Below are 25,628 nucleotides of genomic sequence, written 5' to 3' on the forward strand. Positions count from 1 at the left end.
TTCACTTCCATGGGGACGGTGACACCTGCCCCACCCACGGCAGAGCCAAGCATGTGTGGCAGCTTCCCAGGGTCGCCACATTCCAGCTCCTGGCAGCCACTTTGCCAGCTGTGAGATAGTACTCTGACAGCAGGTGCTGGCTAGGCACCTCCTGCGTCCCTGGCCCAGCAGCCACACAGTCCATTGTAAACAGAGAGGAAGAAGAAATGGTGACCGACCCAACACGTGCATCACAGAAGTGGAGCTTGGGGAAGGTGCTGGATGGCCAAGGCCCTGGGGACACGCGTCAAAGACATGTGGGCAGCCAGACCGAGCTGACATGGGTAGTAGAGGTCAGAAAGAGTTCCTTAGATCACACGGATTGGGGTCTTCTCCAAAAAGGCGCTGAGAGCTTTTAAGCATGCTGGCCCCTTGGAGAAGGCCCCCTGGCTACATGGCAAGTGGGTGGACGCACAGCCTGTCTAGCTCAACAGCAATAGAAACCTACACCGGGGTGGCCGGGTCTGTCACTCACTGTGTCCCCACTCCACGTCACCACACAGCCCTCGAGGTCCCTGGGGATGGCCGCATTATGGTATGGGTGGGTCAGGCCTGCGCACACCTGGGAGGCATGGAGGGACAATGGCACAGGTGCATCCAGGGTGGACAGGAAGCCCCTGCCTGGGTGGCGCCCACTCACATAGGCGTGTCCGGCCTGGCGACCCAGGACCACGATCTGCAGCACCTCCTCCTGGCCGTACAGGGCAAACCTGGTCTCTAATGAGTAGCGTGGCTGCTGTTCCTCTGCTGTGAAGGTCGCCTGCAGGAGGAGGCTGGGCGGGATGGGCAGGCGCCAGGAGTGCCTGGGACAGATGGGGGGAGATGGGTAGGGGCCCCAACACGCTGTCACCAGGTGACACTGCAGCAGCCTCAAGCCTTGGGCTCCTTCCCAACCTGTATTTACCCCTGTGCTGTGCCAGAGTAGGGGGCAGGCACAGCCACAGAAACCCAAGAGACCTGCAGCCCGTGGGGTCTGGAGCCCCATGACCCAGGACTGGACTCCAGCATCAGCCTTCCACTGGCAGCGCAACCTCAGACAGAGGACTGTATACCTCAGTTTTCACATCTGTAAAGTGGGTGCTAAGCAAGCTCACTAAGCAGGTTTCTATCTCGGCTGTCCCCTGGCTTTTTCCACAAGCCCAGGGGGAGGAGAGAGCACCTGGCACAGGGTCGCGGTTCATCAAATAGGAGAGGAAACGGACAAACCAGAGCCCCGCCCTGGACAAGGAGGCATCCCTAAGGTCAAGCACAGCCATATGCTGTTCCCTGCACACAGGGAATGGCCTTTTTCCCCAGATGCACTTCCAGGAAGTGAAAAAACCTCTTCCCCAATTCCATTAGGAGCTGCCATCAAGACCCCAACTCCTGCTTCTGCAGTAGCCTCCTAACAGAAGGAGCCAGGGATGTGGGGTTTTCACGGGAGGGAGCCTCTCCGGGGCCTTGGCTCCAGCCGGGGCCCAGGCAAGCAACAGGCAGCACCGCACATGGGCCTCGCAGGACGCGGGCAGCCACCACGCCTGTGCAAAGAGGCCTGGATTGGGCAGGGGCAGCAGGGGGTGGGAAAAGGCTGGGGGCACGCACCTGAGGAACAATGTCCCATGCTTCTGGTAGAGTGTCTCACCATGCCGCACCTCCTCCAGGTCGCCCTCCACCTGCAGGTCCCGAGCACCGGGCCCCGGGGCGGTCAGTGACACATGGGTCTTCAGGGGCTGCAAGTGGACCAGGCTGAAGGCACCAAGCTGTCACAGCCCCCTCCTGCCTTGGCGGTGGGGTGAGGGCAGGGCACAGGGGGTGACCTAACCCAGAACGAATGCTAAACCAGGCTGCAGCTCCCACAGGATCAGTCAGAGGATCCCAGGGCCTGCATTACGCCTGGGCCAGGCACCATGCTTGAGCTGCACCTGGGCTGCAAAAAAAGAACTCAACTTCCCAGCTTGTGAAAACTTGCCCTGGGATCTGAACCCATGTGGCTGAGAGCCATTTCACAGATCCAGACACTGAGGCCTGAGAGCCTTGGCCATCCCTGCCCAGGGGTAAGGGGTGCAGAGCCTCTCGGCCCGCTAGGCGCCTACCCGCTGCGTGTGCCTGTAGGCTGCCGTGAGGTTGAGCTCCTGCTGGGGGCCCTTCACCCAGCAGCGAAAGATCTTGTGGTCCTGGCTGCCTTCAATGTGGATTTCACTCGGTACTGCCCCCATCCAACCCAACTCAAGCTCATTCCAGCTGTGGAAGAGGCTTGGAGCCAAGGTTGTCACCGTGCAAGCCTGCCAAGAAGGAGGAGAAGGCAGCCAAGGAGAAAGCCACTACATTCCTTCCAGAACGTGCTTTCACTGCTTTTCTACTTGGTGAACTCCTACTCATCCTTCAAAACCCTTCCATGCCACCTCCATGAAGCCCACCCTGAATGGCACAGGTGAGAGTGTTTTCTACAGGCAGTCAAGGAAGGAAGAAAAAGTCATCTCCCTGAGATTCCTTTTCCTTCCCTCCTCCTCTCACTGAGCCGCGTGTGCACTAGTGGGCAGCATCCTGGGTCCCGAGCAGCACATGCTGGCAGAGCCCTAGGCAGAGCTGAATGGGCATGGCAGAGACCACATACCAATAAGTGGATGGTGGTCCCCGTGGAGACCTTGATCTTGGCCTCCTTGTCCTGACCCTGGCTCCGGCAGGCCACGCTGACCACTAGGACCTTGAAGGCCCAGGCCTTGCCCAGCACCAGCTCCAGGCCTGATTGGAAGGTGGCTCGGCGTGGCCAGTTCAGCCTGTGAGCCACAGAGAATGCCAGCCAGGGACTCCGTAGGCTACAGGCTCCTGTGTGGGGCAGACAAGGAGACACGAGCTGGGGAGGGGGCAGGGAGCTGCCAGGAGGCCCCACAGGGCCCTGAAACATCTTCCCAGCCCCGACGGGTACTTGGCTCATCAGCAAACGTCTCAGAATGATGGGAAGGCTGGGAGCCTCAACAGGGGCCTGAGTTATGCATCTAGGGGCATCGGGTGGATTGTTGCGCTTTGCTCCAGTAACAGCAAACAGGCCAATCCATCCAGGGGTGACACACAGCGATGCCTGCCACTCTGAATTGCACCAAAAGGCGGACGGACAGACAGGGGAGCAGGCACAGGATAAGGCCGGCGGAGGGCTGTGTTCCTGGAAGACGCCAGGCCTGCAGGGTGTGGGGTGCCCTGGACAGATCTGTCAACTTTCTTGGCTGCTTCAAAAGCAGGGGAAAGGCCCTGGCAACAGAGGAAAAGAAGCACCATGGAGCATGGTCAGTCCTCTTCCCTGCTGTGGGCTGCCGTGGCCTGGGTATGCAACATCTGCAAAATGGGTATAATGGGTTAAGCCATCTCCGGCAATGCAGGCATCCCGTACAGGCACCAGTTTGAGCCCCAGCTTCTCTGCTTCCCATCCAGCTCCCTGCTAATGCATCTGGGAAAGCAGCAGAGGATGGCCCAAGGCCGTGGGCCCCTGCACCCCCATGGGAGACCTGCTTAAAACCTCAGACTGCAGCCTGGCCCATACCAGCTGCGCTGGCCATCTGGTGAGAGAACCAGTACATGGAAGACCTCCCTCCCTCTCTCTCTGTATATAATTCTGCCTTTCAAATAAATTATTAAAAAGTGAGTTTAACCATTGGGCACTGGGTCAGCACACAGTACAAGCACTCATTGAGAACACCAAGTGCCGTTATCCACACATTGGCGATCAGGGCAAGCACTGTGGCACGGCAGGTGAACTTGTTGGAGGGCAGGTGAAGTTGGGGGGCGGGGAATGGCTGGAGAGGGAAGCAGGAACTTGAGGACAGAGGTTGGTGAAGGACGAGGGTAGGACACAATGGTGTCACAGATACACAAAAGGCATAAGGCCTGGGTCAGCGCAGAGAGCAGGAGGGGGTGTCCAGGTGGGGGCTGAGAGGTCAGAGGTCAGTGCAGCTCCAGGAAAGAGGCCAGCAGCCCGAGGTCTCCACGTGGACACTCAGGCCTACGAGGTATCCTTCCACTGCAAGGCAGCCACAAAGGGCAGCTGGCCATTGAGCTGCACCTTCAGGTGGGTGCTACTGTCCACATGCGGCTGGCAGAGGCTGCAGTGGGACAGCTGTACACGGCAGTCCAGCTGCCTGGTGGGCACCTGCAAGAGCACCTAGAGAGGGCCCACCCCAAGGCACCTGCTGGGTCACACCCTGCTCCAGGCCGGAGGGCGGGTGGAGTTCCCACCTGGGCAGCCCCCTCTCCGCTTCCTGAATTTCAACTGGACAGGCAAGGGAGGAAAGACCCAGCAGGGCAGACCCAGCAGGAAAAACCAGCCCAAGCCAATGGCAGTCAATGGTCTTAAACAGACCCCTCTTCAAAGAGGATAAAAACAGCATGTGTATGGAAACACTTCCCAGGAGGGAAAAGCACCGCAAAGCCCCCACGAGGTCTGTTTCACATCTGTGGCGCGGCTGTCATGAGAAGCAGATGAAACCAAAAGGAAATGCGGAGCACGGCTGGGGCTGAGGGGAGATGGCCACCCCAGGACGCCACGGGGGAGGAGCTGCCAGGGAACCGCACAAGGGCTTCTCACACACTTCAAGACAGAGCAATCCAACAACACGGCAACGCCACTGCTCGGTTTATACCCAACAGGTGTCAAAGTCCAGACTGGCTCGTCTACCCAGGCCCACCACAGAGTTAGCCCCCACAGCCAACATACACAAGCAGCCATGTGCCGGCAGACAGACCAATGGATAAGCTACATGGTGGTGGACCCCAACAATGGGAGTATCAGCCTTAAAAAGATAAAGGGGCTGGCTGGCATGGTGGTACCTGCAGTGCTGGCAACACTTGCGGGAGCTGGTTCAGTTCTGGGCTGCTCGGCCTTTGCACTCACATAGGAGACTTAACAGGAGTTCTGGGGTCCTGGCTGTTTGAGGCCATTTGGAAAGGGAACTAGCGAATGGATGATATCCCCATCACTCTTTCAAACTAGTAAATCTGAAGTGGGTTAATACACATACACAGTCCAGCAAGTGCATTTCAACAGCAGATCCCCCACTCAGCTACTGAGCTCTCATCCATTCCTGGCTGAAAAAGACTTCCAAGGGCCCGATGCAATGGATCAATGGCTAAATCCTCTGGAAGATTCCAAGGGAAAGTAGGCACCTGGGTTAGGGGGGACTCAGGGCAGGGCTTCTGGATCGCATGACCCAGGTGCTTTGGGGGCTTACCAGAGCTTCCTGGCTGACACCAGTGTCACAGGGAGACATGTGTCAGACGTGAAACTTTCCCACCCCCAGGAATGAGTGACACTGGGTATTGCCACCAGCAGTGCCTGTGGCCTGTTGTCATCCTTGGGCCAATACCCAAGTGTTGGTTCTTGGGGTATGCCCCTCCCTGCCAGGCCCCCTGTGGGGGTCCCCTCTTTGCCTGGGTCCAGGGGAGTCAGTCCCTGGGGGCAGGCCACCCATGCAGGTCCTCCGGCCGCCCACTGTCCCCACAGTGCTGTTGGAGAGGAAGACGGGAGCCGGGCTGCAGGTGGCGACTGTGGGTGGCGAGCTGCTGGCACCAGGGCTGCTGGGCCTGCATGTTCTGGGCCTGCTGCAGCAGCGGGGCCACCTCTGGAGCAGCACCACACATTCATGACTGCCGAGAGTGCCAGCCAGCAACCACAGCTGTCCCAGTGACTGCGCTGCCCTGCAGACCCTGGGAGACCCTGAGAGACCCCGGGAGACCCTGGGAGACCCATTTCTACCCAGAGGCTGTCAAGGCAGCACTCAGTCTCCCAGGCTGTCTGTTTTTCTGTGCTGGCCCCACTTTCACACACCCTACTCTGAAATCTCGCTGGTCTATGTTGCAGGACACTGAAGCCTTAACCCTCAGGAGCTGTGACCACGGCCTTCTGTGGAAATGTGCCCTTTCCTGGTACTTAAACAGGAGGCCCAACCCTTCTGGCTGGCGTCCTTCAGCAAAGAGAAAACTTGATCGAACCCTTAGGGAGGGAAGATGGCATGAGAACACTGGGAGACCACCACAGGTCAAGGGAAATACAAAGCTTTCAGAAGCTCAGAGAGGGGCCTCCAGCAGCTTCCCCCTCTTGGCCCGCGTGAGGACTCACCTTGACCTTGGGCTGGCGGACTCGCAGGCTCAAGAGTGTCCGTGTGAAGCCATCCACCATGGGGTTCTCTCACACAGTAGCCCTGGGAACTAACCCAAGGGACAGGCCCTGCCCGGGGAGCCCAGGGTGGCCTGCTCCCCCTGGCCATCTCACAGCTGGCTGCCTTTCACTGCTAAGAGCTGGTGCCCAGCCTATTACCACCACTGGTCTTTAACATCAGAGGTGTGGGCACATGAGCCTGCTCTGTCTTTCTGGATAATTCCCTGGGCAATAAGAACTAGGAACTAGCAGCAACCGGCAGAGGGGCAGAGCTGATCCAACACCAGAGTCGGGGTGCCACACCCAGGGAGGGGACAAGGGCCCACCTTGATGTAGTAGACGTCCCTGTCGTCCAGCACGAGCTCAAGGTGACCCATGTGGGCACTGCCAATGGCCTCCATCTTTCCTAGGGAACGAAGTGAGGGTGAGAGGCCAGTCCCCCCAACTCTTCTTCTGGCCCTGCCCTGCTCCTCCCGGGTCTCTGGGGCTCCACCCCCACAGGGTAGGCCTGGGTTTAGAGCTGACCTCAGAGGATCACCAAGACACCCAGGATGGGACACAAGCAGGGCTGGCGCGGAGAGGGAGAGCTGTCCTTACCATCCACCTCCGCCTTCCTCCTGGAGTGCTGGAGCCAGAGCCGGAGCCGCCTGAAGGGCAGGTTGTAGCTGACATCCACGCCCACGTCCCTCAGCACCTCCGATGCAGGCGTGCCCATGTAAAGGCGGGCACTGGCTGCCAGCGGGAGCCAGCTGAGAACACCGCGCATGCTCAGGCTGGAAGACATCCCCTTCGTGCCCCAAGATCACCTCTTTGCCTGAGGAGACACCCCTACAACACATGTTCTTCTAAGCCACCAGGTTATGTCCCTATTTCCCTGACCTGGTAGGAGAGGGCCATAAGTAGTGGGTACTTGGGACCTCTGCCAGCATGCTGGGGAAGGAAGGGCTGTGCAGGACAGACCATGACACGGCCACCAAGCAGCTGCAACACCAGGTTTTCAAGTATCACACACAGTAGCCCCTGCAGCTTTAAGCAGCCCCCAGGCTCGGGCTCAGCCCCAGCCAGCACATGGGATCCACCCTCGCTAGCCTGGAGGAGAACGAGCTTCAAGGTGCAGCACTCAGGCCAGGCTCCTCTGGGACTGCCCCTGCCTGCTGTCTCCACCCAGGGACTCACGCTACAGAATCCCACTCACTGCCATGCTAGGCTCTGTCTGCTGCTGAGGAAATGCAGCCTGACGCCCCGGCTCCTGCTAAAACCTCACACCAGCGCTCACATAGCCACCTGTGCCCTGTGGCCTAGGAGCACATGGGGAGCTCGGTGGCAGGGACAAAGGTGGCAGGTGGAGGGCCCTGGTGGGAGCCAGGGCCCAAGCAGGTGGACGGCATGTACCTGTGGCTGCAGCGTGTAGGCAGCTTCTGGCAGATACTGCTGGAGGCCCTGGTCCTGCTTTGTCAGCGTCACAGCAGCAAACACGGGCGCCCAGAGCAGGTAGGGCTGGCCAGGGACCGGCCACGTTACCTCCGTGCACAGCTGCCAGCCCCAGCTGCTGCGGAGACAGGCAAGCAAGTGCAGAGTTAGCAGAGAGCCATGGGGCTCCGGGCAGGGGTCAGGCTGCCAAGACCAAGTGTCTTGAACTCCTTCCAAAGAGCAGCATGACAGTCACTAGGGTCTCAAGGCAGCACGGACCATGGGTTCCTAAGGCCCAGCACTGCAGACGCAGGGGTCCAGGAACCTCACGCTGTGGGGGCTGCTACATGCATGGTGGTAATGGTGGTGGCAGGACACAGAGCAGCACCCTCAGCACCCTCGGCTCTCCATTCTCCCAGTAAACTCAGCCTCGTTGCCTCGGCCCAGGCTCTTGGCATCCAGGAGAATTAGCTCTGGTTGTACTATCTCCCAGTGGTGTGACCCTGGGAAAATCACTGGACAACCCTGCCTCATCGTGAGCCAGCAACCAGAGCAGGCTCTGCCTTGGCAAGAAACAGGTGGCCCTGCCTGCTTGCCATGTAGGACATCTTTGGTGGCGATTTCTTTCACCCTTATTAAAAAGCCCAGGAAACAGTTTTAAGGCTGTATGACGGCTGTGGTACTCTCAGAGGCATCTTGCCGATGCTAAAAGCCACACCAATGCAGAGAGAGGCAGGAATGATGCCAGCCAGATCCCGGCCACCCAGCAGGCCCTCTGTCACCTGCACAGACACGCGGGCAGATGGTGTGCACTTGTCACGCCACATTCCCAGTTCTGCCCCAGCTGATAGCACAGCCAGCTATGTGCCTGTCACTTCTGATTGTTAGAACCACAGGGTTGCCAACATCAGGACAGAGCCCAGGAGCCGTGCAGGACTGGGCTGGGCTTTGGAGATGGAGGTCCCGGGGGCTCTGCCACAGCTGCTCAGCCCCATGGCACAGGCTGAGGCTCTGAGACAGCATCTACCCTGGCTGCTAAGGTGTGAAGGCACAGTTTTGTATCACGGCGCTACTCCGCTTCCAACTCACTTTTGAACCATTTGAAAAATAGCAAAAATAATAATAATGGTAAAACAAACCAAAATCCTAGCCTTGGTCTCGTATCCATGGAAGCAGCCATGTAATCCACCGGAAGTCTTCTCAGCAACTTCCTATCTTTTGCTCTGATAAACACCACCACAGCGGGCATCCTCATCTATGGGTCATTTAACATTGCCTTGGGCAGGGTCAGCAAGGTGGGGCAGGGAGTTTAAGACCCAGATAGAGTTCGAGGCTCCTGGTGTCAGCCCAGATCAGTCTCAGCTACTGTGGCCATCTCGGGAGTGAACCAATAGATAGATGTTAACTATCTCTCCTGCCACTCCATTCTTTGAATACATAAATACTCTTTTTAAAGTTGTTTTCTGTGTAAAATTCCAGACCCTGAATTGCTGAGTGAAAGGGTATACGTGTTTTAAAAGATTCATTTTCAAGCAGAGACTAACACACAGAGCGGGCACAGAGAGGTTTTCCAACTGCTGGTTCATTCCCCAAATGTTACAACAACCAAGGCTGGGCCAGCCCAAAGCTAAGAGCCAGGAACTTCACCCCAGACTCCCACGGGGGTGGCAGGTGCTTAGTACTTGGGCTGTGACCATTTGCTTTCCCAGCAGCATTAGCAGGGGAGCTTGGGGGACAATGGACCAGAAACAGAGCTGCTGGGACTCCAGTTGGCACTCCAATAGGGGATGCTGGCCTCACATCTGGCAGCTGAGCTTGCTGCTCCCCAATACCTGCCATGGGGTGCAAAAGGGAGACCCTGGGACATGAAGTTGGCACCTCCTCCTCCCCCAGAAGATCTCTGTCCCCCAAAGATGCCCATCACAGGCCGACAGCGTGAAGCCGCCACCTACCTTCCTTGCTGGTACAGGACTGGGCCTCGGGAGGGCTGTGATGGTGACCGAGGTGCCGCATACCATTCCTGGTGACAAGGTACAGCTCCGAGCTGGATGGCAGAAAAAGAGATTCTCTGACCAGCCCTTCTCACACCCCCCATTGCACACATAAGGCCTTGAGCTGCCATGGAAATTCTACCTGAGCAGGACACACTCCACAAAAACATCACAGGAAAACCACAACAGGGATGGCTTGGGCCCAGGGTCCATCTGGGCATAGGGCCTCCCTCTGCAGAGGTAACATCTGAACCCAGGCCCAAAGGCTGAGAAGGAGCAGTCACTCCTGAGGGAGGGAGCCACACGTGCAAAGAGCCTGGGGCAGGAAGCAGGGAGCCCCCTTAGGTACGCAGAGGAGGTTGGCAGCGGGAGAGCAAGTCACCTCCCTGAATCCTGGGGACAAGTAGACTCCAGAAGGACCCAAGACAGACCTAAGAAGGGTGTTCCCCTCCCCGACCCAGGGCTCAGCCCAGGCACAAGCACACCCTTGCACACCTGCTCACTTGCACTCTCCTGGTCCCCGCTCACACACACCTGAAGCTGAGCAGCTCCACAGCATCCTCAGGCGTGTTCAAGTGCACCTTGAATTCCTGGCCCTTCCTCGTCAGGATTCCACCATCCAGGCTGGCAGCACTCCGGATGCCGGTCACCCACTTCAGCCCGGCCTGTCCCAGGACACCTGCTGTGCCCATCTGACCCGAGATCTGGAGCAGGGCACTGAGGGACAGGCACAGCCATTGCCTCTCAGCACCCTGCCGTCCCGAGCCAGCTGCCCACCATTAGCCCATTCGGCAGATAAGGAGACTGAGGCTGGGGGAGGGGACAGTGCCCTCTTGGGGACCCTGGCTGGGACACAGAAGACAGTGCTGCTACTCCAACTCCAGGGTCACAGTCCAGACCCACATTCTCCTGTACAAGAGTGGCTGGAGTAGGTTCCGTAGGCCTCCCCAAGGGGGCGTGACAGGCTCCAGAACCAGCCAGGCTCCTATTGCCTCAGTTTCCCCGTTTGTCAGGAATAATGAGGGGGCTCCCCCATTGGGGGCATGGCTCTTCCCTTCCTGACAGAAGAGTACTGGGCTGTGGCCCAGGATCCCAGCCACCTGGCTCTGCTGTGTGATCTCGGGAACAAGACTTGCCCTCTCTGAGTCTCCGTCTTCCCACCTGCCCAGTGGGGCCCAAGGCTCAGGCTTTTCCACACAGGGTGGATGAGGGACCTGCAGAGCAGTGGCACCGCACCCCCCCCAGTCCAGACCCCTGGGACCTCCCTCCCAGCCCCAACGCCGGCTACCTGGGCTTGATGTAGCCATCGAGAGAGATCTGAGTGCTGTCGGAACCCAGCGCTTCCTCGGACCCGGACACTGATGGCAGCTGAGGTATTGAGTGTGAGCCGGGCCAGGAGGCCGGACAAGGTAGGAAAGCTCAGCTCTGCCTCGGCCAGCCTCAACCGCCGGATTGCCTGCACCTCCTGCCCCTACAGCCAAAAAAACAGAAATGGGTAGAGGTCTCCCTGAGTAGAGACCCCCTACATATTTGCCCCTGGAGGCGTCCCATGTCCACTCTGCAGATGGGCAAACTGAAGCCCAGGAGTGCTGTGCTGCACTGTTGTCACATGAGCTGCTTTTAACCACACAGCCCAAGAGGGGCAGGATTCCACTGTTTTCCTCCATTGTCTCCATTTCACAGATGGAAAGACCAAGGCCTGAGTTGAACAACAGGACCAAGGAAGGAGGTAAGTGGAGCAGCTGGGACTCCAGCTTGCACAGTCTGATTTCCAATTCTGGGTCACAGTGTCAAAAGGACAGCTGCATGGGGGCCCAGGGAAGTGGACGAGGGGAGGTACCTTTAGGAGTTTCATCGTCAGCTTGGCCAGGTTTGGGAACCCGTGCTCCATGAGGTGTCCCACAGCCATGCAGTTGAGCCAGCTCAGCTCATGCCCCAGCACCCTCACGCTCAGCTCACATTGCAGCCCCCACGGGGCCTCACGCCACCGGGCCACCTGTAGGAGACTCCAGGTAGGTGACAAGGGCGGGGCTGGAGGAAGACGAAAGACTGCAGGACCTGGAGCAGGGCTGCCAGTGTCCTAGCACCATGGACCCAGCCTCCGACAGCAAATACCTTCCTAGGCCTGCCTGACCCCCTGCCCGGGGCCATGTTCCACACTGGGGAACTTTTCACTGACACATGGTAATTGAACGAATTTATGGGACACTCCAAGACATGTGAACCGATCACACTGGGGCAATCCATTCCTTGGTTTCCATTTGTGCTGCAAACATTTGAAATCCCCTCTGTTAAATGTTTTATAATACATGAGATTTCCAAAAGTTTATGGAAAGTGGAATTAAATTTATTTTGGTGCGAAAAAACTGAATTCTATATATCTGAGGAGTCTTTAAGAATTCATGGAAAATGCACATTATGAAAAAAAAAACTCGGCAACTAAGTAAATTGATCTTTCAGGTCCGTGCGCTGTGAACGTGTTGCACCCTCACACAATTCATTGCTGTCACCACTAGCTCCTCAGCCCCACTGCATGGGATACTGTACCCTATACAGGAGTCCCTGGGTTCGAGTCCTGGCTCTGCTTACAGCCCAGCTTCCTGCTGAGGTGCACCCTGGGAGGCAGCAGGTGAGGGCTCCAGCACTCGGGTCCCTGCCATCCACATGAGCCAATTCCAGGAGGAATTCCAGGCTTGTGGCTTCAGCCTGATCCAAAATCCAGCCATTATAGGCGTCTGGGAAGTAAACTAGCAACGAGGGGTGGAGCGTGTCTATTTGCATTTGTCTTCTAGAAATAAAGACAACACTCCTCCATCTGACTACACCTCCACACCTGTCGCCCAACCTCTTTCCGTTCCTCTGTGTGTGTTTAATAAATGTTTATTTGAAAATGATTTTAGATTCAAACAAGAGCTGTAAACTGAGCACAGAGCTCCCATTCCCTCCGTGGGTGGGAATGTAAAATGGTCCATGCGCCTAGGAGAACAAATTAGCAGTTTCTGAAAAAACTAAACACATACTGACCATACGATCTAATGACTGCTATGAATTCATCCCAGAGAAAGAAAAACACATACCCAATGTGTACAGCCAGAGCTAGCACCATGTTGCAGCAGGTAAAGCCACACCACGCCACACCAGCATCCTACATGGGTACCCGTCTGAGTCCCAGCTGCTCCACTTCCAATCCAGCTCCCTAACGCACCGGGGAAAGTGGGAAACGGCCCACATGCGTGATGGAGATCCAAGCTCTCAGTCATTTGGGGAATAACTAAGGTTTGTGAGTTCTCTGTCTCTCCCTCTCTATAATTCTTTCTAGTAAGTAAGTCTTCAGAAAAAGCTAAATCATGGGCCTGGCGCGATAGCATAGCAGTTAAGGTCCTCGCCTTGAATGCACCAGGATCCCATATGGGTGCCGGTTCTAATCCCGGCGGCCCCGCTTCCCATCCAGCTCCCTGCCTGTGACCTGGGAATGCAGTTGAGGACGGCACAAGACTTTGGGACCCTGCACCTGCGTGGGAGACCCAGAGGAGGCTCCTGGCTTTGGACTGGCTCAGTTCCAGCCATTGCGGCAGCTTGGGGAGTGAACCATCGGACGCTTCTTTCTCCCTGTCTCTCCTCTCTGTATATCCGCCTTCCCAATAAAAATAAATAAATAAATCTTCATAAAAAAGAAAAGAAAGAAAAAGCTAAATCATTCCCAGTGCCTGGAAACTTCCTTGTGTCCTCTCCAAGTTCCACCACCACCACTCAGTAAAAGCAAAGGTGAGTATTGCCTTAACTTTAAGCCCTTAGACTATTTTAAAAAGCCAACACATGTTCCCAGCTGTTTTGTGTGCTCCAATTCACAGCATCCGATCAACGGGGTGCAGCGTGCATGTGGCAGACCCCGGCTCAGTCAGCAGAGAAACTGTGGGTGCATTAGTGAGGCTCACCATGACCACACTGAACCCAGGAAGCCAAGGCCAAAACAGAGTGTCCTTTTCAAACGAACAGAAAGGGACCTGCTGCATGGTCCTAGAAAGCACCAGCTAATCCCTACCCACCGAAAGCCTCACCAGCAGGGCCAGGACCATGGCCAGGACGCCGAGATCAAGCATGCTCTTGGCAGGTAGGGAGGGAGATGCCCATGGGCACTGTCATGGTGACAGCCCTGTGGGTGGGCAGGCAGTCAGACTCAGGGTGTGCGCTGCATGGGTAACGTTGGCAAGGTGGCTAATAAGCAGGTGAGGTCAGCCATGGCCCACCCTGGAATGCCCAGTTCCATTCCCAAAGCCGGCTCGTGGTTCCAGCTTTCTGCTAACACAGACCCTGGGAGGCAGCAGGGGATGGCTTGAGTGGCTGGGTTCCTGTCACCCATGTAGGAGGACTGGCTCAGTCCCAGGCTCTCAGCCTTGGTCCTGGCTCAGCTCCTGCAATTGCAGGCATTTGGGAAGTGACTGGGAAGAGATATAACGCCTGCTGTTTGTTCCTTGTCAGCTGCACCCCACACCGCTGACCGTCACAAAGTGGAAGTGCAGCTGCAGAAATTAGAGCAGAGTTCAGGCAGCGGCGGCAGGGGGCCTTCAGGATACTGGGGTGGGGAGCATGGATCCAGCTGGACATGGTAGGCCAGGGCCCATGTCCAGTTGGCAGCAGGGACAGGCTCACCACTGATCACTGAGATCCAGCCCCGCAGGCAGAGGCAGGGGCAGAGGTCACCGATGCCCAAGCCCCCATCTAAGCAGGGCTAGCAGCACAGCCTGCCTGGTGGGGGAGGATGGCTGTGACCCTTACCTTCAGCCGTGCCTCTCTCATCTTTCTGGACCTCTCTTCTGGACATTCAGGCCTGCCTGGCTCTGGCAGACCCTCCGCCTGGGCCTCTCTCTCTTCTTGCTTCCCCCAGTGTGACTTCTGGCCAAACAGCCCACGGATAACGTCCTCTGCATTTTCCAGCCGGAGCCCCAGCTGGGAGGGGAAGCAAGGGGTTCAGCGAGGAGTGGCTCAGTCACGGGGGCGCTGGGCCTCAACCAGGGGTGCCGCAGGCTTGAGCAAGGCCCTCTGGGCCCACAGGGTCTCCCGGGCTCAGGGAGCAGGACGGAGCCATGGGGAATGCATCTCACACTGTGTCTGGCTTGGCAGAGGCCCATACAGCAAGCATCCCTAAGGTTCTGCAAGTTGTGATCCAAACACTACCACCTCTGGGAAGCCTTCCAGGAATGCTTGCATCACTGCCTGCCTTCATCCTTCACCCCCAGGCCATGTTCACTCCTCCGTACCACTGGACAGATGCCAGAAGAGGGCAGACACCCAAGTCTCATCCACTTTGCACCTTGGGGGGGTCCCAGAGTCACCGCTGACCTCCCCCTCCCTGGCCAGGAGAGGCCCCTCTTTACCTCCAAGAGGTTGAAGGCTCGGCCCAAGGTGTGGAGGGTCAGATTGGTCGTGGCGGAACAGGGCAGGAAGGACGCGGGGGAGAACAGAAGACTCCTCCCCAGGTTAGCTCCCAGGCTGCCCGACGCTGGGAGGAAGGCAAGCAGGTCAGGGCTCTCCATGGCCCTCCCAGGCCACAAGGGGCTTAGTCAGGGCCAGCTGCATGGGGCATCCACCAGCCAAGACTGAGCCTCGTGGAGGGCAGAGGGTGGCCCAGACAGCAGGACTACCCCTCATGTCCACATCTACTGTGAGCAAGCCAGGGAGGCACCCAGAGCATGCAGCCTGCACGCCTCCTCCCAGCATGGCTGAGATGGGACAGGAGCTTCAACTGGGAGAGGAGTCCCTTAGGACAGACAAGCGGCCACCTTGGAGCTGTGCTTACTTCTGACATGAGGGAAGCCTGCTGCCAAAGTTTGGGCCCTCAGCAGGCAACAGAATTAGGTAGCAAGGACTCTCTGGGCTGGTGGTGTAGCACAGCAAGCAGAGCCGACGCCTGCAACACTGGCATCTCATATGAGCACTGCTTCTGATCTAGCTTCCTGGAAAAGCAGCAGCAGGTGACCCAAAAGCTTGGACCCCTTGCCACTCACATAGGAGGCCAAGGCGAAGTGCCTAGCTCCCAGCTCCTGTCTCGCACTGGGTCAGCCCTGGCCACTGTGGCCATCTGGGGAGTGAACCAACAGATAGAAGATGCCCTCTCTCTGTGTGTCTCTCCCTGTCTAACTCTTTCAAATAAAGAAAGTGGAAGTCAAGTACGTGGGTCTTCAAGAAGTTCACAGGGCAGGGGGCGGTGCAGTAGCCTAGTGGCTAAAGTCCTCACCTTTGCATGAGCCGGGATCCCAAATGGGTGCTGGTTAGTGTCCTGATAGCCCACTTCCCATCCAGCTTGTGGCCTGGGAAAGCAGTCGAGGATAGCCCAAAGCCTTGGGACCCTGCATCCATGTGGGAGACCCAAAAGGAGCTCCTGGCTCCTGGCTTCGGATCAGCTCAGCTCCAGCCGTTGTGGCCACTGCTTGGGATGTGAATCATCAGATCTTCCTCTCTGTATATCTGACTTTCCAATAAAAATAAATAAATCTTTAAAAAAAAACATTCACAGGAAGAAGCAAACCAAAGGGGAGTTTATCTTTGTAAACCAGATCTTGAGACACAGCAGAGTTCTCTCCTAACTCCCACTTCCCCAAGTGCCCTGGAAGGCCCCTCCCATCCAGGTGCACACTGGGAAGTTATTGGCACTGTTAATGCTCTCTCTTCCAACAGAAATAGCAAGTGCAGTGGGGAGAGGGTGGAGACCAAGCCTCGGGTCCTGCGCTCTGCGGCCCCAGGGGCTGCCCAGGGCGAGCGTACCCGAGCTGAAGGTGATGTCTGAGTAGGAGGAGTGCTTCCAGGTGTCTGGGCAGAACTCCCGGCTGACCATGTCCTTGGGCAGCGCATCACGCAGGGCCTGCTTCAGGGGGTCGCCCGTCTCCAGCAGCTGCATGAGGTGGCTCCACACGAAGGAACCCACTGCAAACAGCCACAGCCAGGACAGGGGGACAAGGGCACAGTTAGACACAGGTGGACAATGAGGCACAGGCCTACACCCGCATGGCCCACAGCAGAGCATGTCACCCCCTGAAATACACATACATAGGAGGGTTTCTGGGGGAACCTGATGCCTGAAATGCACATCCTCTCCAAAAAAAAAACACAGCTTTCATGGAACCTGTGATCTGGGCCACGTGTGGGATTCTCCCAAGCAGCCCAGAAAGGCAGAGGTATGGGGGCAGCCTGAGGTCCAGCTCAGGGCAGGCACGAGGTGCAGCAGGTTAAGTTGCCCCATGCAACATCTGCATCCTGTTTCAGAGCACCTGAGACACAGTCCGCCCTGCTTCCCATGCAGCCTCCTGCTCATGCGCCTGGGAGGCAGCCACCTGGACTCCTGCCAGCCTCATGGGAGATCCGGATGGAGTCCTGGCTCCTGGCTTTGACTTGACCCAATCGTAGCCGTTGTAGGAACTTGCAGGATGAACCAGTGGAGGGCAGATCTCTCTCTCTCGCTCTCTCTCTTGCTCTCTCTCTCGCTCTCTCTCTGCCTTTCAAATCAGACTCAACCCTAAACTCTGGTTCCAACACCTATGAACTGCGTGGACTGGGGGTGGTCATTCCACTTCTCTGCGAAGGGAGCTAACACCCCATCCCAGGATACTCCACATGAAGCTCAGTGGAAAGCAGAGCCAAGCCCAGGGGACCCTCTTTGGAGGGACAAAGCTCAAGAGAGGGCACCACTGGGGAGCTTCTGGAGCAGTCGGCCACAGGACAGAGCTGGCTTTTCATGGGACAAGAGACCTATTTATTCCCAAGGGGCAGCACACAAGCCCAGTGCCCCATGGTGAAAAGCAAGAGGCACAACCCATGTAGGACATGACCCTGAGCAACTGCTCCACTGAGCTCGATGACAGACGAGGTGCCTCCACAAACATGACACATGGCACCTACCCGATAGTACCAGGTGACAACGTCTCACAGGATCACCACCACAGCCAGCAACGCCATGTCACAGGACCACCGTCACAGTGAGCTACAGGGTCTCACAGGCACACCATCACAGCCAGCAACACCATCACACGGGAACACTAAACAGTGAACAGGGTCTTAGAGGACTACCACCAAAATGATGGACAGCATATCACAAGACTGTCATAACAGCAAACTACACTGTCTCCCAGGACCAATGCCACAGCGAGCAGCAGCGTCTACAGAACCACTGTCACAGCAGGCAACACCTTCTCACGGGACCACAATCAGAGCGCGCAACACCTGCTAACAGGACCACCACCACACGTGACCAGCTTCACAGGACCACCACCACAAGTGACCCCTTCTCACAAGACCACCACTGCAGCGACTGACAACCTGTCCTGGAGCCACCATCTCATCGAGCTAGTCTGTCTCCAAGACCACTGACAGCCAGGGACGCCATCCAAAGGACAGCTGACAGTGAGCGACAGCTTCCCAGGGGACCTCTGTCAACATCTCACAGGAGCACTGCGACAGTGACACCATCTGATAGGACCACAATGACAGCGAGCGACAGCACCTCACAAGGGCCACCGTCACAGCAAATGACACTGTCTCCCAGGACCACCATCACAGCAATCAACATCCTCTTGCTAGTGACAGTTCTCACAGGATCCCAGCCACAGAGAGTGACACCTTCTCACAGGACCATCACCACAGCAAATAGCACCTTCTAACAGGAAGCTGTCACAGCAAATGACACCTCACGTAACCACCATCACAATGAGTGACACCTCATGGGGCCATGGTTAACAGATTCACATGCCCCTCACAGGGGGCAGACACAGCTCCCAAAGGCATGGCAACCTGCCCAGGGGCCCACGGGCAGTGAGCAGCTGAGCTGGGCCTTGACCGGGCCCCCGGCCCGCTGCACGTGATGGCGAACTACCTTCCTTTCTCAGCACCCACCTCTGGACTCGGGAGCTGCGTTCAGAGTGCCTGTCTAAAGCGGACACCTTGTCCCCAGGAGGGACTGCAGCCTCCTATACCCAGATCTCTGGTGAGGCAATGCTGTGACCCTGTCAGAGCCACAACAAGCCTTGGGGACTCCCATCTCAACTCTGAGACGAGCAAACCAAGGGCTGGAGAAAATTGGTTTCTCCACAGTCATCCATCGATAGCTGATCGGGCCCGGGGATCACTCTGCAGGGGAGTGGGCACATGGGGCCCCTGGGACAGTATGGCAGGAAAAGAGGCAAGACAGGAAGATCCCCGAGGATGGAAGACCCCATACCCAGCAAGAGGTGCCTGGGACAGACTCACCCCCCACCCCACCTGCCCCAGCCACCTGCACTCACCCTGGGTGGACTGCTCAGCAGCCTGTGTGCACTGCACCAGGGCAAACACCTCTGCGCCAGGGCACCTCATCAGAGCCAGGTAGGCCTGGATGCGAACTTCGGCCTCCTCCTCAGGGGCTTGATACAGGCGGGAGAGCGCCGACCGCTGGCTCGGACAGAAAGAAGGCCACTCAGCCCAGAGCTGGCTACCACCTCCATCCACTGTGGGAGGCCATCCATATGCCTTCCCCCCAGCGCCCAGGTTGTGGAAGGTGTTAGGGGACCACCTCCCCCCAACACACACACACACATACACACACGCACACCCCGGCCATCAGTAATGAGATGTAAATGAATGCACAGGGCTGCATGCCAGTTAAACCTCACTGGGGAGGTCTTAAAAAATGAGTCCACAGAACAATCAACACTATGAAAAATCACATGCAATCCCCTTCCCTCCCAAAAACATGCAACACAAGATGAACTTCTCCAATATTATCCCAGACTTCCTGATGTCCCCCTGTATGCTCAACAGCAGGCCAGCCTGACATGAGAGAAGTGTCTGCTCAATGTCCCATCTTTCCCAGGACCCTCACTAAGCAAGCCTGGGACTCCCTCCTTCCACACCAGCCAGCTGCCTGCACAGTACAGCTACCCACTCACTCGTGGATCCAGTGTTCACTTGATCTCCTACTATGTGGAGCTAGGCCCAGCCATGAGCAAGGCCGGCCAGCCTGTGCCCACCTGGAGCTGGCATGCTGCTGCAGCAAAACCACAGCCAACAAGATGAAGATGTAACACACCACGTGCTGGGTGATGATCAGCAAATGCAGGGGAGTAGGAAATGAAATGGGGGGACAGGACGCGAGGGCCAGACAGCCAGGAGAGGACCTCAAGGAGTGGCTGACCAACAAACACCTTAACAAGGGCAAAAAAGGGAGGCGTGCAGTCATGTTGGGAAAGGGCTTTCCTGGGAGGGGCAGAAAGCAGGTACCAAGAGTCAGAGGCAGGATCCGGCCTGCTGTGTTTGAAGGACAATGGACGGGGCAGTGGCTAGAGCTGGGAGAACAGCAGGAGACAAGAGAGGTGACTGAAGGTCCAGGAAGTCACTGTGAGGACTTTGAGTGACAGGCTAAGAGGACAGGCGGTGGCCACAATAGCGTTTACAGACCACACAGGCCGTCCTCAGCTCAGCTCTGCAGGGTGCTGAGACCGCAGCTATAGCCACACCAGTGAACAGGCATCACTGTGTAGTTTAAATTTGACTGACAACCAGTGGCCTATGGTTTGCCAAGCCCTGCACCAGAGGACTGCTGGGGGGGGAGGGACATGATGGTGCTGGCAGCCACGTGCCTGCTTGCATGCTTGTCCGATGAAGAATGCACCTGCCATACAGTCACAGCCCCTGGACCGACTTGGATGCTCCCTCACACGCTGTAGGTGCTCAGTAAGCACAATACAGACACACACAGACCATGGAGACGATCAAAGCACAGACCACAGAGACAATCAGTGGACATTTCAGACCCCCTCATCCCCCATCTAAACCCCAGCGAGGAGCAGGGAGCTCACGCCTGCAGAGCAGGGGACCCTCCAGAAGGCCTGGATGGCCACCAGCCGGAGCTCAGGGACGACACTGGGCAGGGACACACAGGCACTCAGGGTGGGAGTGAGGGCTGCCGCTGCCAGGCCAGCATTACCAACTGCCTTCAGCACAAGCTGCAGCTGGAACAAGATGGCAGGAGGGCTGTGAGACCTGGAGGGTGACAGGCACCCAGCCCCACCCACCTGTCCAAGCTGGGGCTTGCTCCCCAGAGGGCCCCAAGCCCAGGGTGTTCATTGGCTTACCTGGCTGGTGTCCGAAGGTCCTGAAAAGGTACAGTTCTCCGCCAAGGCCTCTCTCAGGATCCGCACGAGAGAGCTAACACCTGGCAGCAGTTCACAGGGCCCGTCTAGGGCAGCACAGAGGTTGTGTACCAGAGCGGAGATGCCAAGGAAGGTGCTGGGGCCCACCCCCGGGGCCTGGAGCAGTGGCTGAGGACAGAGCCAGCCCCGCCCAGGGAGGCCGGTCAGGCCCACCAGGAGAAGCTGCTAGGCCCACCTGGCAAGTGCCTTCCCCCAGTTCTGAAGAGCTTACGCCTGGCACATCTCCCCGTGCCCCCCAGGGTCCCCTCTGTGCCTCCAGAGACCCCCAGGGGGGACACAAAGACATGTAGAACTGTCTGCAGCCACTTGCAGGTGTCCCAGCAGGGACAGAGACAGATGCTATGATTTCTACTATACAGAGCCTAGGACCAGGCCCCTGGAAAACAGATTCATCCCTCACCCCCTCCACCCCAACCCTCGCTTGGAGGCTCAACCAGCCCCATGGTGAGCAGTGCCAGGGTACAGGAACCTTGGGCTGTATCACCAGCTCAGAGGGTCATGATAAATTTATCTGACTACAACATCCGCTACTGTGGTCATTTAGGGAGTGACTTTGCAGGGCCCAGCTCCAAGCCAGTGCATGACCTGCGCTAAGCTGAGCCAACCTCAAGGTCCACTGAGAGAGCCCCACTCCCATCTTTGGGGTCAGCAGTGCACCTGCTCAGAGAGCCAAGCCCTGGCCAGCTTCAAAGGCAAATATATCCTGCTGGACTTTCCTCGGCCAGGAGCCTGACCAACCTGGCACCAGCCACAAGACATCTTCTCTCCTGCTCCTCGCTAGTGCTGTCGAAAACCTCCAGGCGGAATGACCATGACACACTTTAAGGCTGGAGGCAAGAGTACGACAGTTGCCCAGCCTCTGAGCCTCAGTTTTCTCATCTGTGAAATGGATGTAATACGAGTGCCTACTTCATAGAGGCGTTAGGAGGGTTCAATCTCACCAGCCCCCCCAGCACTAGCATCCACTGTCACAGTGTACACAGTGCCCCAAGGTAACTTCAAAGTGCTTGTGAATGGCTACAGCAACAGTGCTAATGCACTTGGATTTCCTGCCAGCGCCCAGGAGCCAGGCTTCTACAGACTGAGCCGCAAGGTGCCCTTGCTAAGTCTCCTGACACACAGCAAGAAGTGGGTGCAGTGAGGTCTCCTGATGCACCCAGCCTGAGGCTCGACACCATGGCCCTGCACCAAGGCCTGCTTCGAACCCCACACAGCATTTTGATCTACCACAACACGTGGGCACAGAGCCCCACCCTGTCCCATCAGCAGCCAAACTGACAAGGAGGACGGACGCTCACCAGCAGCAGGTGGGCCATGGCATCTGTGGGCTGTGGGATGAAGGCCAGTGACCACAGCCACGTCTCCACCTGCTCTGCCTCCACCTCCCGAGCCATGAGCTCCTTCAGGAGGTGCAGGCATGGCTCACTACCACAGGAGGGCAGGGCGTCCACCAGCGGCTGCCTCAGATGGGCACACAGGTAACCAACATGTACACTTGGCTGCTGCATTTTCCAGGGCCAACCAAGGCTCAGGGTAGGGTGTGGCAGAGAGGTGTCCATGCCCACATGGCAAAGCAGACCCTCCCGGGCCTGGGCAGGGCGGAGGGCAGGGGCGGTAGGCAGCAGGGAGTGGCCCAGTCCAGATCTGCCAGCTCATATTTAGCATGTAGTTTCCCACAAGCACCAGACCTCAGAAAGCAGGACTACCTCCATTCCCGTCCTATGCCTGGAGAACAGGTACAGGGAGTCCCGGCCCCATGCCTGGGATCCCACAGGTGGACAGCTCCCAGTGGAATTCATCAGGACCTGGAGGGCATCACCTCCCAGGGCCTGCCAGGAGTGGCTGAGAACAGCACCAGGGTCCTGGAGTGCATTTCCCAGGCCTTTGCCTCTAACCTTGGGGGTTTCTGCCCTCTGGCTCGCTAATAGGTCAGGAGGGGAGGGAGTAGCATCCCACCACACCCCCTTCCCTAGACCCCCATGAGGTCAGTGGAAGGAAAGCCAGGGCACACCAGAATACTAATCCCAGCCCCGACAGAGGTGCCCGTCTGGGGCAGAAACAAAGGCTGTCTTTGTCCACCACCCTTCCAGACCCAGGCCCGGGCAGGACAGAGCCCGAGGCCCCGTGGGAATGTCACTACCTCTCCCGACACTTCATCGTCCTATTGGCATTCAAGACTGAAGGATGAGTCCCTGTCATGGGGACACGAGACAGCAGCATCCACCCATGGGGGGTGGCGCTGGGACAGTGTCAATAGCCCCCAGGCCCTGTCTACCATCGCTGGTTCCCCACCCCCCCACCCCAGATGCATGGGGAGCGCCCTTACCAGTGACCTGGGCGGTGCGAGGAAGTGCTGTGCCAGAGATCCACCAGCTGGGGCACAGCCAGGCCCCGCAGCGCCCACACCAGCATCAGGAAATGCTCCGAGGCCTGGGATCAGAGGGTGCAGTGTGAGACACCCCCTCTCCTCCATCAGTATGGAAGAACTGAAAGTTCATCTCTCCCAACCACAGTCTCCAGGCATCCCAGAGACAAGTGGGAATAACACTAGGACCTTCTCCTCTGGTTCCAAGACCCTGTATGAGGAGGTGTGCTCGGTTTCTTAAGTTCCCCAGCCCTTAGCCCACAGGCTGGCCCCTTTAACTGGGCACAAGCCCACTGCGCACTTACTGTGTGTGCTGCCCCGCAGGGGTATCTGGTGGGGAAATACCAGCCGAGGTCCCCACACCTGTGGGCTCTGCTGACTCAGTAAATACTGCCGCAATCACAGCTAGAGTTGTAGCACAGTCCCCATCGTTAGTGAGGGAGCAACTTTCCCCACTATTTTTAATTTAAAATGTAAAACTTCTTCCAGGATTTTGAACAGTGATGGCAAGCACATGTGCCCAGTGCTCCAAAACTCACCAAAAAATAAGGGGTGCTGTAAAAGCATGTGCCCAAGAGATCTCAGGAGGTGCCTCTCAGGTTCACTGCCACTGCCTGGCCCTGAACCCACAGACGGAGCACTGAGCAGGAAGCCAAGCCTCACCCAGGGGCTGTGAATCTGACCCGGCAGCCTTGACCTTGGCACTCCTTGCTCAGCTCCCCAGGACACAGGTGGCAAGGCAGACCCCAGCCGGCTCCCTCCTCATGGCCTCAGCTGTGTGTCCCAGGCTAGCCAAAGCTGTTTGCTGCTGCGGCCAGCCAGGAACACACTCCCTGCCCCGGGAGGCCTGGGGCCACATGCAGGAGGCCTCAGAATTAGTTGTCAGGCACCAGGCCTGGCAGCAGAAAACACGGGCAGCCCCTCCTAGTTTCCACTCCAGCAGAGCAGAAAAGGCACTTGGGAAGGGATGAGAGGCAGGAGGACTGGGAGGGGCGGGGCAGCAGCAGGTGTAAATTTCCTTCCAGATACCTGCCGACCCCCTAACTGCCAGCAGTGACTCAGGCCGAGCAGTAGACACAGCCCCACGAGTATCAGGCCCTGTTCTAAGTCCTCACGTACATCAGGGCATCAAACTCTCGCACACCCCTGAAGAGGATCAGCCAGCTCTCCTCAGTGACACAAAAATGAAGGGATACTTGGACAGTGTAAGAGAGCAGCAGGGTGATTCCAAAACGTACAGTCAGGCCTAGCTCAACGGCTTAGTGGCTAAAATCCTCACCTTGCAAGCACCAGGATCCCACATGGGTGCTGGTGTGTATCCTGGCTGCTCTACTTCCCTTCCAGATCCCTGCCTGTGGTCTGGGAAAGCAGTGGAGGACAGTCCAAAGCCTTGGGACCCTGCACCCATGCAGGAGACCCAGAAGAAGCTCCTGGCTTCAGATTGGCTCAGCACTGGCCATTGCAGCTTTTGGGGGAGTAAACCAGCTGACAGAAAATCTATATCTCCTTTCTATAAATCTTCCTTTCCAATAAAAATAAATAAGTCTAAAAAAGAAAAAAAAAGACGCTGCACAATCCAGACCTAAAGCCAGACCAGGCAGCTCCTAAGTCTGTACTTGTTGAAACTTGTTTTGTCTATTCTGTATTTGGAATGCAGAAAGAGAGAGAGAGAGAGGTTTTATTTGCTGACTCAAGGGCTGGAACAGCTGAGGTTGGGCCAGGACAAAGCCAGGAGATGGGAACTCAACCCAGGCCTCCTTCATGGTGGCAGGAAAACAAGTACTGATACCACAGGCTGCTGCCTCCCCAGGGGACACGCTGGCAAGAGACTGCCACCCAGGAACAGAGCCAGAGCCCAAGTGGCAGGTGTTCTAAGTGGTACATTGACCACCGCCCCCACAGCTGCCCTAAACCACCATCTAAACAGCATCCTGTGACTGACAGCGTCTGTCTAGCTGTATGGCGATTATCCCCACCAGGGCCAATGTCAAGGTCCCCAAGGCCGATCACTGAAGACAGAGTTGGAGAGAAACACGTGGTAGTACACCATGCCACCTCCACTAAACGGTGGCTTTGATAACCAGGCAGGAACAACAGTTCTAAGGACCTAGAGGTTTTTGCTGCATGCCAACCTGGCACCCAGTAATGTTCACGTTTAACAGCCAGCCTGCAGGACGTCTGGAAGCTGTTGCTTTACGAGTGTGCCTGTCCATGCTAGCTCTAAAACCCACGGCTGCACACAGTCAGAGCTTCATTAGTACCTGTGATCCGGGCTCCTTATCCTCAAAACACCCAGTGGCAGCTGTGCCTGTGCTGCTGCTGCCAGGAGGAGCCCCCCCACTGGCTCACCCTGGGGTCCCCCCAATCCACACCACCGGCATCTGCCTCCCCTGCTCCAACCGACTGACACCTTTGGCCCTACCCACCAGACACCCCTCCAACACACTGCAGCCCCCGGGGTCCCTGCCTGGGGATGGGCCCTCACTTGAGCATTCAGCCCTGGTTTTGTTTCTGAACTACAA

The 25,628-nt window shown here is 57.2% G+C and overlaps 1 protein-coding gene across 1 annotated transcript in view; it reads right to left on the reverse strand.

Annotated features, from left to right (window-relative positions):
• LOC118757798 (uncharacterized) overlaps positions 1 to 25,628 on the reverse strand; it is an 80,241-nt gene that overhangs the window by 40,100 nt on the left and 14,513 nt on the right. The window contains 24 exon segments of the mRNA XM_058681086.1: positions 515 to 601; positions 680 to 842; positions 1,621 to 1,748; positions 2,112 to 2,300; positions 2,633 to 2,872; positions 3,729 to 3,825; positions 4,017 to 4,171; positions 6,490 to 6,569; positions 6,761 to 6,912; positions 7,176 to 7,252; positions 7,556 to 7,709; positions 9,516 to 9,617; positions 10,099 to 10,281; positions 10,853 to 10,879; positions 10,881 to 11,035; positions 11,405 to 11,560; positions 14,341 to 14,511; positions 14,940 to 15,064; positions 16,327 to 16,485; positions 18,837 to 18,981; positions 20,388 to 20,540; positions 20,664 to 20,849; positions 22,040 to 22,202; positions 23,068 to 23,171. Coding sequence (XP_058537069.1) covers positions 515 to 601; positions 680 to 842; positions 1,621 to 1,748; positions 2,112 to 2,300; positions 2,633 to 2,872; positions 3,729 to 3,825; positions 4,017 to 4,171; positions 6,490 to 6,569; positions 6,761 to 6,912; positions 7,176 to 7,252; positions 7,556 to 7,709; positions 9,516 to 9,617; positions 10,099 to 10,281; positions 10,853 to 10,879; positions 10,881 to 11,035; positions 11,405 to 11,560; positions 14,341 to 14,511; positions 14,940 to 15,064; positions 16,327 to 16,485; positions 18,837 to 18,981; positions 20,388 to 20,540; positions 20,664 to 20,849; positions 22,040 to 22,202; positions 23,068 to 23,171 — 3,351 coding nt within the window.

Source organism: Ochotona princeps, chromosome 24 (assembly GCF_030435755.1).
Source record: "Ochotona princeps isolate mOchPri1 chromosome 24, mOchPri1.hap1, whole genome shotgun sequence".
NCBI classification, from domain to species: Eukaryota; Metazoa; Chordata; class Mammalia; order Lagomorpha; family Ochotonidae; genus Ochotona; species Ochotona princeps.